General features: G+C 40.6%; 2 protein-coding genes across 2 annotated transcripts in view; one reads left to right on the forward strand and one right to left on the reverse strand.

Annotated features, from left to right (window-relative positions):
* Window positions 1-1619: 1619 nt before the first annotated feature.
* The window catches only part of acad11 (acyl-CoA dehydrogenase family, member 11), a 25829-nt gene continuing 14203 nt past the window's right edge, over window positions 1620-13245 (reverse strand). The window contains exons 14-20 of the mRNA XM_020602236.1: window positions 4521-4590; window positions 3639-3724; window positions 3433-3504; window positions 3069-3223; window positions 2822-2938; window positions 2272-2381; window positions 1620-2184 (exon numbers count right to left, since the gene is read on the reverse strand). Coding sequence (XP_020457892.1) covers window positions 2070-2184; window positions 2272-2381; window positions 2822-2938; window positions 3069-3223; window positions 3433-3504; window positions 3639-3724; window positions 4521-4590 — 725 coding nt within the window. The 3' untranslated portion in view covers window positions 1620-2069. The remainder of the gene's footprint in view (window positions 2185-2271; window positions 2382-2821; window positions 2939-3068; window positions 3224-3432; window positions 3505-3638; window positions 3725-4520; window positions 4591-13245) is intronic.
* ackr4b (atypical chemokine receptor 4b) lies at window positions 6232-9670 on the forward strand. The gene is made up of 2 exons (XM_020602241.1): window positions 6232-6377; window positions 8453-9670. The coding sequence occupies exon 2, from the start codon at window positions 8459-8461 to the stop codon at window positions 9572-9574; it is 1116 nt and encodes a 371-aa protein (XP_020457897.1). The 5' UTR covers window positions 6232-6377; window positions 8453-8458; the 3' UTR covers window positions 9575-9670.

Below are 13245 nucleotides of genomic sequence, written 5' to 3' on the forward strand. Positions count from 1 at the left end.
GGTGGATAAGAGACAGGGACTGCAGGTTTCTACAGCTTTAACTTAATCATGTATCCAGAGGCCAAAGGACTGGAGCTGGTTCTGCTGTGCCAGTTAAAGAAACATCAAACTGTCAAAGGAGCAAAAGCTTGTATTGACAGCTGGGCCAGATGTGTCCCTGTCCTAAGTTATTTCTTCACATTGTGCCAGCATGGACAAAAAGCTTTCAAATGCTCCATGACAAATGAGGCCGTATGATTTGATCGAAAGCTCCAGAAAAGCTGCTAAGTGGAACTTGCGATGAGATTGTTTTCTCAACATTATTATTAGTTGCAGACTTATTTAGAAGTCAAAAGGAAAAAGTGACAGGTTACCCGTGTGTAAGGCGAAGACACTCCACTCAGTGGCCACGGAGGTTCTTAGTCATGACCTTCAATCTCAGGCTTTTTCTATGTTGTCGGAAAATCAACAACAGTCTCTTTCACTACAACATCCAAAAGCAGCCAGACCTCCGGTATTTTGTACTCCATGCAGACCAATAGCAGAAGCCAGGAAAAGTTCTAAACATGTGTTAGAACAGTGATTAAAGCCACTGACTGCAGAATAGTAGGTCCGGGTTTGCCTCCCCTGTCAAGACACTGTACCTTGTTTTGTCAGTGTGATTTTAACGTATGTGCAATCACATTAACCGATAACAGGAGCCAGTAAAAGTTCCGAAGATGTTCCAGTAAGCAGGCGACTGGTACAATGGTTAAGGCCACTGACTGTGGTACGGCAGGTCGTGGGTTCATGCCAGTTCACCGAGCATAGATACTTCCAAAAGCATGACGAGCACCGGTGGGCGTTCACGGTTGGGGCACCTGCACCATGAAGGAGAGGAGAGGAGAAGGGGTGAGGAAAATGTGGGGAAGCGGAGGATAGAAGAGGGGTTAGTGAGAGAGTAAGAAAAGACTTTTTTGTTTAGCTCTTTTTAGAAAAAAAAAGTACCTTCCCCTTCTCTTATTGCGGAGGAGGAAGGACCGCTACCTCCTATGCACACACTTCATTTTCCATTTCCGGCTGCGGACACCCACCTGCCGTGGAGGATGACATCCCCACACTGAACTGCATCGTTTTTGTTGTGTATGTAGCTCAGCGAACAGGCTCGAACCCACGGTCTGCCGTACCACAGTCTGTGGCGTTAACCACTGCGCCATCCGCTTGCATACAAGGAAACATTCGGAACGTTTACTGACTCCTCTTATCACCTAAAGTCATTGCACAAGGATCAAAATCCTCACAAAACAAGCTATTATGCCTTAACAGAGAAATGAACCGCGACCTGTCGGGCCAGCAGTCAGCGGTGTTACCCACTGCGCCAATCGGCCCGATGCACAATGATACATCCGGAACTTTACCTGCCTTCTGCTATTGGTCATTATCCCAGAGTAGGAAGCACCACAAGTTTGTGTTACTTTTGGATGTTGTAATGAAAGAAACTACTGATGATTTTCCGACAGTCTACAAAAGCCTGAGACTGAAGATCATGACTAAGACTAAGAACCTCCTGGTAGTGGAGTCTCTGAAAGCAGCAAGATGGACAATAAGCTCCTAGAGGAGGTAACACGGAGAAAGGTGTGATGAACAGACAGACATGGATATTGGAAAGTTCATTCTTTATTGATTCTTTTAACATATTTACACACGTCCATAGTTACAGCCACATACATGCACACATCCGCCTACCAATACAAGATAGGAGATCCTCTTTTTTTTTTTTTAAATGTTTTGTGTTTTAAAAGTGTTTAACACCTTTTTAAAAAGTGTTTTAAAACGCATTTAAAAAAAGCAGGGGATCTCCCATCTTCTCTAACTCCTCTCTACCTACCCCCTAATCGAACCCCGTCCTGCTGTACTACAGTCAGTAGTGTTAACCACCAAGTTACCCAATATATTGACTCAGAATCCACACAATTCTAAATCAGTCTCAACAGTAATTTGGTAGCAAAATTAAATTCACAACAGAGAAATTAAAATCAGCTTCCCTGCCAGCAGACACTCTGAGCAAGGCACTGTAGTAGTGTATGTAATTTAGTGGAAGTGGTGCTGCTTCACAGTTTGGCCGTAGCCTTCTTTAGTTGATCCCTCAGTTCTAGATGAGCAATGGAGGTGAGGTGCACTTCATCTGGTCCATCAGCAATGCGCAGGGTCCGAACGTATGAATACCTAAGAAAGAAAGAAAGTGGCATTAAAGGTGTGAAGCAGAAAATGTATTAATGCTCAGTCTCATTTGTATGAAAAAGAGAGACTTACATCTGTGCTAGTGGGAAGTCCCCGGACACACCTGCACCTCCATATACCTGTATTGCACAGTCCACCACCTTACAGGCCATCCTAGCTGCTGCCACCTTTATCATAGATATCTGGGAAGCAGAAAAGAAATGAAGAACAAAGGGCTTGAGAAAAAAAAACTGGTGCTATGCTTCACATAAATGCTACCATACTTAAGTAATCTTAGCATTTACAGTATAGTGTGTGTACATTACAAAGGTGGCAAAACAGAATATACTCAAAACATTTTTTGTGTACTCAGTTTGAGTGTGCTGTTTGTGCACACTATTTTCTCTCAGTGCAATGTCCAAAGAAATGAACTGTTCACAGCTGTGCTGATGAAAAACAAATTTACTTTTGTCATTGTTCAACCTAGTTGGCAGTGGAACCACATCTGAAGTTTTTTTTTGTAGTTATAAAATGGTTTACTTGAATAACTGCAAAACACACTATAAAGATTAACCATGTACTTGTACAAGTACGATACAGTGCACAAGTACTATATCAAAATTTAAACAATCAACAGTTGTACCTGCTTGCGAGCAGCCCGGCTGCCCACTGTATCCAGTGCATGAGCAGCATGTAGAGTCAGCAGGCGGGTCTGTTCTATCATCACACGGCACTCTGCTATCTGGTGAGCAACAACTTCCTAGATACACAGACAACACACATTAACTTGAGTGCATTTGCAAATCAGCCCACTAGGTGGCAGCAGCATGAAAGAGCTCAACATAATGTATACGAGTATGGGTTCGCTCTCCGGGTGTATTTTTACTCACATGTTGGTACAGTTTCTTTCCAAACGTGCTCCTGGTAGCAGCCCGCTGGCAGAGCATCTCCAGTGCCAGCTCTGCCACGCCAACAGCCCTCATACAGTGGTGTAACCTGCCTGGCCCCAGACGGCCCTGGGCAATCTCAAATCCCTTGCCCTCTCCTGGTAACAAACACAGTGGGATATGACAGATACCATGAATCACCACTGGAGGGAAATCTGTCCTAGAGACATGTTATACATAATTGTTGGTGTTGTCTAAATACAATAAAGCTAAGATAAGGAGTCCTATAATTTTATGGCTTTATTGGTGTGGTGTGCTTCTTTAGATAATGTGAGTGTGTAAGAGAAAACAAACACTGCAGCCTCACCCAGAATAATGTTGGAAACAGGAACATGCACGTTTTCAAAGTGGACTTCAAAGTGGCCACCATGGATAGCATCTGAGAACAGAAACAGAGAAATTTGGTTAAATTAGATCAGGAAGCTCATTTGTCATGTAAAAAGATTTTTAAAAAAGCTAATTACAACTGAATTAAAACAGGACATGGAGATGTAATAACAGGCGTGATCCTACCATCCTGTCCAAACACGGTAAGTGGTCTGATGCGCTTTACGCCTGGTGTGTCCATAGGTACGAGGATCATACTGTGATGGCCATGCCTACGGAACAAGTATAACCAAAGCTTTAGAGGAATGACACATTACCTTTTTTTCTTTTAACAGTTTCTTTAATCTATAGCTCCACAATAACCATTTTTAATTCTGCTTTAAATATGATAAATTGTACAGCTGCTGCTGGTGAGAATCTGAAACCCTGATTTATTTCACTCTTTGCAAACATGTTGGGTGTGTTTCTTTCTGTTACACTGCTGTGGCAACAAAGAAGGAAATAAGTATTACATATCTTGGGTGTGGTTGTGCCTTACATTTTTTTCATTAATGTCCTAAATGTTTGTAACTGGCGAGCACTGGATTAGTGCCAGTTACATGTCAGCCGATTTTTAACAGACATGTATCAACAAGATTAAACTGATGACATTTTTCTTTTCTACATGACACAAATCCTTAGGCAGAAACACTGAGTACTGGTGTTCAAATACATGCCTGCTGGGAGGTACACAATATATCCCTGCGAAAATTCCATTACATGCCTCTCAAGTAAAGTGCAAAAGTATGTAGACAAGCACAGAAATAAGTAAATTAAATGTTAGTATAATTAATATAATGTATATAAAACCTGAAGACTAACACTTGTTCCAACTAGAATAATGCTAACAAAAACAATAAAGCTTGTGGTTAAAAACATCACATCAGAACCTTGAAACCTTGCACATACAGATAATTCACGCACACACACACCCACATGCACGCACGCACGTACACACACACACACACACACACACACACACACACACACACACACACACAGTCGTCAGCACATGACTATTCTACTGACCTGCTGCTAACATCCTTAGGACTGCTCCTACACATCACGATGGCCACGTTGCATTTGGGATTGCCTGCACCTGCGGGAAACAGCCAAAGACAAACAACGTGATAAACAACTTGTCATAGTCTGACTCTGCCCGTAACCACTCAGTGACCTCAGGATGGCCGGACATAATGTGTCTTGCTGACTCGGGGGCGTCAAACACAGATGGAGCTTGTGACAGATTGATGGCATGACAACGGCCAGCTGAGACAGCAATGGGTTGATTCACATTTCCTGAGTTAAATTCTTTCCACTTTTTAATAACTCAGATCTCATTTGTTGGAGAGAAAATGAAGATGTAATTTCTGGGAAAAAAAATCTTTTATGGCTACAAAAACATATAAAAACCAGAGAAACCTCCCACTAGAGGGCAACATCATATAGATATCATGAAGAGCAGTTTAACAAGCTATGGCCAAAACTAGATGCAGTGAAAATGAAGTGATGATGATCATTAATCCCACAGCTATGCACAGAGCATGAAGGGGCCTAATGCAGAATACTCTGTTTGGGGGTCCACATGGAGGTCCACATGGCCTTGGATCACTAAGGCAGAGTCGTGGTCCCCAGTGGTCTTTCTTCCTGTTTATATTTCTACCCAAGTGGCAAAACCGTCCCCTAAGGAAAACTCATAAAGACACCAGACAGCTACAGACAAGGCATCAATAGTCACTAAATGTTCACAGCCTCAGAATCACAGCATGTAAACACAAACACAATCTGACATGTTTAGTCTTTAAACTCCTCTGATTCCAGAAGTTAAAACAAACACTACATCTTTTACATTTACACTGTAACAAAGGCACAAAAAGGTTTTCATCCAACTGCATCAATAACCACATCCAAAAAAGCCCATTGGGCTCGGAGGCAGGATTAGATTTTTCCTATGAACCCTTACACAAGTCTCATGGACCATGGCACAAGGTGAGCCCTCCTGTCATCTGACCAACATGCCCATACGTGTCCTATCAAGGCTGGAATGAAAATACAATGTCCTCAGTCCAAATAATCTGTCTTTCTGAGAATCTAACAGCCAAATATTTTATGTTGTTGAATTTAAAGAAGTAACTTTCACATCAGTATGGTTGACTTTAAACAAATGAATGGCCTTTCATTTTACCAACTTTGGCTTTTTATGTAAGTAGGCTTTTATTTATTTCTGTTCCCAAATCGTTTTGCTTTAAGCATTTTTATTCATGTTATTTATAACCAGACACACATGGAAAGAATGAGAGGAGGATTACAAGCAAGTCTACCACTTTTGAAGAAGCTGAAATAAGGAAACTGTATTAATTATAAGAGAAATCCAGGAAATTAAAATACTACTGTGCCATAACCTCCAAGTTAAAAGTATCCAAAACAAAATGGCTTAGTTCATATTATCCTTGCTAACGTGAGTGCTGTTGCTCAAGAACGTCCACAGCATGCTATAACAACCTGGCAGGATCCCAGCAGACCACACAACACAAACATCTTGAGACATTATTATATATCCTCCTTTTCTCATTTCTTTTCTTACACTGACAACAGCCAGGACACTTTGTGTGATATCTGAGACTGAAACAGCTTTGGTCTGTACAGTACTGTGGCATATAAAAACAGAAAGTCTAGCCAGCAACGTGACACACGCACACGCACGCACACACTTCATGCAGAGCTACGTGATAAAGCGAGTGCCACAGAGGAGTGGGGCGGGAAGAGAGATCAGTCACGTCAGTCCCTCACTGCATATACAGCTTCTCTCAGGATACACAACAACCATTTGAGTGTGATTACAAAAGGGTTAATATCTTCAGCTTTACAAAAAGGAACAGACAGAAGGTAAGAAAATCTCACTAACTTCCACACCGCTCTATTTTATTTGTTTTTACACTTTTAACTACACGTCGAACTATAACAAAAACAGTGAAATGTCTCCTTTGCCACATTATGCACTGGTAGACCTGCATATAAAATGAGTCATGAGACGTTTGCTGTGATTTGCCACTATACAAATAAAACTGACTTGAAATTGATTTTTTTTTTGAACATGTAATTTTATTTTCCATGTTCGTATTAAGAATATTAATTCAGGCAACTATGTTTTACATTTACTTATTACGCTTACTATTATGGACTATATAATCAAAGGTTCACTTTAGTGTTAGACTAACAGTCAAAGTCCTGAATATTTTATGACATCACAATAACCAGATGAGGTCATTAAAACTAAACTGAGCCTGCTGTCTTAGTTTTGCCAGTTTGTCTCCTTGTTGCTTTGCCCTTTTCTATTCAGTCACAACATTTTAGGTTACATCTCTGTTGTCAAAATAAATGGCACTTTAATCTCAAATCCAGTTTTTTTTTATAAAATGAATTTCAATCACAATTTTTAACTGAAATGTGAAATCTAACACTCCTAAACTGACTAACAAATCTTTTAATAAATAAAACAACCCTCAACAGCTAAATTTAATGCTTTTCCAATGCTATTAAAGGTTTGTTTACATCTTTAATTTGTACACAAAGCAATGACACTGCATTTAAATGAAATCACTATAATTTAGTTAAATATATATGATGTTCATCAGTACTGTCAATAACTTCTGTATATAACTTATAAAGAACCACCACAGAAATGTAAAAACTTGGATCCCCATAACACTCCCCCCCACATATGAAGTGCAGCTGTTGACAGCTGGAGAATACTCGACATTTTTCAGAGTGACCATCTGTTTCAGTAAGTCCTACTCCTCCCATTCACCAGATTATTATATAACAAACTTGGGCACTTTTCTCATGACTGTTGTCATCTTTATCACAGTATTCCCGAGATGCAAAATATTCCGTGCATTCCTGATCCACAGCCAGGAATTCCACCATTCATCACGTCATGTGTTTTGCCATTGGATTTCAGTTTTTTAACTTCCACTTGTTAGTGAGTTGACTAAAATACAAAATACACAGTAGTAATGGATATACAAACAAAGTATAAATACTGATTCCAACCCAACTTGATCATGCTTGTTAAGATCTCCAGTGAGAATTCCCTCTTTTCAATAGGAAACACTAAGCGCCAACATGTACACCCACACACAGTACTGTAATTACTGGTTCTCAGTAGACACAACATTTCCATCTGGAGAGAATAACTGGGGAGGGCAACACAATGACTCATTCTTCAAAAGGGCGTCATGTTGAAGCAGCATATAACATATACACCACAGACAAGGACCATCCTGAATTTGAATCTAGCAACAGGTTTTAGTCATCTTCATCCTCCTCTCCACACATTCCCCATTTTTCTTTTCTCCCACAAACAAATTACCGTTAATCATCAGAAGAAAGAAAACTAAACTAACAGGAGACGTACACAGGAATCAGTGTTCATGGATCATATAAGATTTACAAGCTGTGGATACAGTGCAGCTCATGGATACTGTTTACATTAGGGAATAGATGCCAGCTTTATAATGAATCATGATCAAATATTTTCTTTGTTGCAATTACAAGGAGTGGTTATCCAAAAGATCACATTTCTAAAGTCTGTAGATTACTTGATATCCGACAAAATACAAACTAACAAAGAAAAAAAAAGTTAGAAGCCCTGCGTGTCTCTTGTCTGCTTTTTTTCCCATCAGAGCTGTGTTAACTGGGGTTATTCATGCCCACATATAGCTCAGACACAGAGGACTTAAGCCTTTAGGGAAACCATGCAGGAGAGATTCCTTCACTTTCCTGTTTCCAATGAAAAGGAGCTCATGGTTTACATTCTTGTTTTGTTAAATAACACATTACATGAATGGGCTATACAGTGCATCACAATATGAGCAGGTAAAACAGGGCAAAGTGAAATGTCTTCCCACTTGAAAATAAAACAAATGTTTCCTTAAACTGTACCTTTTTTTCCTCTACAGCAAAAAATGGAAGATTACTATTATGACGAAGAGAACTTCAACTTAACTGACAGTTATGATTACAATTATGAACACGGCATCTGTGACAAAGAGGCAGTGCGGTCGTTTGCCAGCATCTTTCTCCCAGTCATCTACACCCTGGTTCTGGTGGTGGGTCTGGCTGGGAATGCCCTGGTAGTGGTGGTCTACACATCACGGTTGCGACTACGAACCCTGACAGATGTGTGCATCCTTAACCTTGCCTTTTCGGACCTGCTGCTTCTCTTCACCCTGCCCTTCTGGGCAGCCGATGCTGTCCATGGCTGGAGGTTGGGTTCAGTAGCTTGCAAGCTCACCTCCTTCCTCTACAGTACCAACTTCAGCTGTGGAATGCTGCTCCTGGCATGTGTCAGTGTGGATCGCTACCGTTCTGTAGTCCAAAATCCAACAGGCAGGACTGGGACAGGTCCTCGGGTGAGGAGACTCTGGTACCTGGTATGCCTGTCATTGTGGACTGTTGCAAGCTTGCTTGGCCTTCCTGAACTGATCTTCTCCACAGTGAAGCACTCCCATCATCACAGAATGGCCTGTGTAGCCATCTACCCAGCCAGCATGGCCCGTCCTGCGAAGGCGGCCCTGCAGTTGGTGGAGGTGACCCTTAGATTTGTGCTACCTTTCTTGGTCATGGTGGTGTGCTACTGCTGGGTGGGATGGGCACTGAGCCGGGCAGCTGGGGTACAGAGAGACCGGAAGTGGCGCGCCTTGCGGGTCCTGTTGGCTGTAGTGGCTGTATTCCTGCTCACCCAGCTGCCCTACAACGTGGTCAAGCTGTGCCGAGCAATGGATGTCATCTACATGCTCGTGACCGACTGTGAAGTCAGCAAAGGCCTGGATCGTGCTCATCAAGTGACAGAGAGCTTAGCACTGAGCCACGCCTGTATTAACCCGGTCCTCTATGCCTTCATTGGATCCTCCTTCAGAGGACATGTGCTCAAGGCTGCTAAGCACATTGGACAGCGGCTCGGGAGACCCCCGAGACACGTCACCGAGGAGCCGGCAGTGGAGATCGCACTCAACACGCATAATCAAACGCAATCTCAGTCTGGTTCAGAAGACCAAGACACCAGCACATTTACTATTTAAGATTCCAAATTTTACATATCTATTTTCCTGTAAGTGCCTATGTGAAATTGTATGTCTATGTGTGTGTGTGTGTGTGTGTGTGTGTGTGGTGTATATATATATATATATATATATATATATATATATATATATATATATATATATGTGTATATATTTTAACACACATATTTACTATGATGTAAGTTAAGACTTTAATAACCACACATATTAATTCACAGTGGGGGAAAAATACAGTCAGGTGTATTTGGACAAGGACAATTTCTTAAAATCTTGCCTCTACACACCACCACAATGGATTTGAACTGAAGCAGTCACTATGTTTTAAAAGTGTAGATGTTCAGTGTTAATTGAAGAGGTTTCACAAAAATTACATTAGCTGTTTAGGAATTACAGCCATTTTTATTCATAGTCCCCCATTTTCAGAGGTCCTTATAAATACTTATGCACCTGACTGGATATGTACAATGAGTTTTTATTGTCTAACTAAGTAAAGTATTTTAATAAATTAAACCTTTTGTTTAATAAAAAAATATTTTCAGTGACAAGTATCTACTAACAACTATTTCAATTAAATACAGCTGAAACACAAGATGCTCTGAGTGCTACTCTGCTTCCTCATGACAAATCCAATTCAACCTTACAGTCTCTGATGTCTTCCATGAGATCATCTGCATTTCATTTTATTACATCCAGTGGTTTTGGCTAGTGACCCTCTGATTTGAAAAATATTTGGCAAAGACGACAGCAAACAGCAAGGAGGATCCCTCTATGTCATTAAACAGGGAAACAGCAAAACAAACTGTTTCTTGGATGAGCTTTACAGCTGACTGCCATTTCTTTTATCCAATCATCTTTTGTTATTTTAATAATATAAGCTTAAAAGAGCAAATGTTTAGAGTGGAGTGCTGTCCACGGTCCTATGTAATGTCCTACCATTTTAGTGCTTTATAAATGCCCCGTCCAGACTACTAAAACAGTGACTTTAATCTATTCCCTTTAAAATTACTTGGTGCCATCAAGCTAATCCTGGCAGGCTCAGCATGTTGCATGGCCACAGCCCAAGAGTTAACAGTTCTTAAATCAAACCTATTTACACTATAGTAGCTATGGTAGAGAGGGGCCATCTTACTATAATTTGGCTCGACTCCATGACCAGAACCACCCCAGATGGCTCGTAAAAACATTTAGATAAAAAAAACTATTCAACTGTTTACTATTCTTTTCATTCATGTTCAGCTTTCTTCTTTCATCCTTGAAGGAGTCTGGCAAATGAATGCAATCTCCAGTACCTCTTAGTCTTCCTCTTTCCACTCTAATGCCTTACAGCTTGGACATGTGGGAGCTGGACTTTGTTCAGCACACAAACTAGGTGTGTCTATCTAGAAAGAAAAGTTTAAGCTGCAGTAGTCTCTCCAAGCAGAGGTATGCCTGATTACCCAGAAAATACAAGTATCCAGTTGCATGTCACAAGACTAAGAATATTAAGTCTTGTGTGATCCCACTCATTTATGTATCATTAAGTCATTATCAAACTCCTTTACAAGCTGCCTTTCATATTAATTCACCAGGGTCTGACGACATGTATAACTACATTATATGTGTATACACACACACACACACACTAGGATATTAAAGTTCAACATATGCACATCATTCCCTGCTTGTGTGAGTGTGTATGCAAATATAAACGCCTACGGTTAAAAAGATGAAAGATTGCAAGGCTGGGAATAATTTTAGTACACTGTCATGCCCATGGGACAGTCTTAGACTACTTTCATACCATGGAGTTACACTGGGAACATCTGTACAGCCTCCCATTTGCCTACTGAAAGATTGCCAGAACATTTTTAGAGAAAAAAAATCAAAGCAAAGATGCAAACTGCATCATTCTTCAGTGCATGTGGAGTAAATGGGGTATCCTAATATTTCCAGTAATTTTTCCAGTAAGTTTGAATTATTCCAAGACAAGCAGCAGTCATTCAAAGAACACTACCACACATTTCTGCAGAAACTGCCATGTAATTATCATAATAAAAAACAGCATAGATGATAAAACTATACTTTGTCTATAAGAAATGTTCAATCCATCCATCCATTATCTATACCGCTTGGTTACAAGGTTGTGGGGGGCTGGAGCCAATCCCAGCTGACATTGGGCAAGAGGTGGGGTCCACCCTGGACAGGTCGCTAGTCTGTGACAGGGCTGACACTTAGAGACAGACAACCACACACACTCCTATGGGCAATTTAGAGTCACCAGTCAATCTAAGCTGCACGTCTTTGGACTGTGGTAAAGGAGCCAGAGTACCTGGAGAGAACCCACACAGGCACAGGGAGAAAGGCCCCAGGTCGGCCCGAGCTCAAACCCGGAACCTTCTTGCTAACCACTGTGTCGCTGTGAGAAATGTTAGTGTTACTAATAAAAACACAAACAGATCCTGCATAAGGGGACAACCTGTGAAGGCTTCTAAGTGCCTAAAACAATGTACTGGGAAACACCCATAACACGTCAATGAGGAGCTGGCACTGGACTCTACATTTGGTTCAAAGACAGAATGAATTACCATAGGAAAATATGATCCTTTCATTTTATACAACACTGTCTGGTTTTCCTTTCCCTTTTGTTGTAACTCAAGACAGATGTGTGACTGGACATTAGGACTCACTGTACAAACCCAACCAATTTCCACAACAACAGCCACAGGTATGATAACAGGCATCAACACACAGTGTTTTCCTAATAGAGAGATCTGTTCATGCTGGCAGAGGACTCTCTCACAACCCCAAGGATTTTTTCTACCGATGGAAATTTTACTTCCAAAGAAAAGAGAAATGTTAACAGAAAGAGAAACTGTAATAAGAGACAAGATTTTCAAAGTTTCTGCTTACTTTTGAAAAAATGTAGCACTTTAGGTTTTTAGTGAGAAGAAGGAATTCTGGGCAGAACTGCCAAAAATAACAACAAAAACCACAGGCCACTGCTTTTCTTTAAACTGGAAATGAAAACCGCAGACCACATCCGTGTCAGAAGAAACATCTGGAATATCTAAGTTCCCAGTGGCTGTGGAGGTACACAACAAACACCTAAACAACACCAATATAAACCTTGGATATCTAACTATAATTAGTGCTTAAGGCTTAATGTTATGATGCTGGTGACTTAATCTGCAGATGATTCATTACCTCAATATACTGTATGCTGTTCAGTAATTCTTATTGACTAATATGAACCCAAGTAATTTATAGAGCCAGTCAGTGGTCGAAGATAGACTAAACTGGACAATAAACCAGAAGAAAAGTGCCTCACCCTGGGTGCAAAAAAATAAACATATTCAGTGTGTGCATACAGTCAATTCAGTAAAGCATCAACAGTCAGACGCTTTTAAGAATGTAGATTTACAGTTCCATTATCTTCAATTTTAATGGCATTTAACTGCATTTATCATCTTTGTATCACAAAGAGTGACTGATCAATGAGAGGTAACAAGTTGATTCTGACCTTTTCCTGCTCCAAACTGATGCCAGAACAAAGATGCTACTCACTACATTTTCCAGAATGAAATGGAGCAAAGAGTTTTCAAGGTCTTTAAGAACTTAAGTACATAATTTTGATTTGATTTGATTTGATTGATTCTTTCAAACATGCAGAACAAATGACATCAACACACACA

The sequence above is a fragment of the Monopterus albus genome, unplaced genomic scaffold (assembly GCF_001952655.1).
Source record: "Monopterus albus unplaced genomic scaffold, M_albus_1.0 scaffold55.1, whole genome shotgun sequence".
Classification (NCBI taxonomy): Eukaryota; Metazoa; Chordata; class Actinopteri; order Synbranchiformes; family Synbranchidae; genus Monopterus; species Monopterus albus.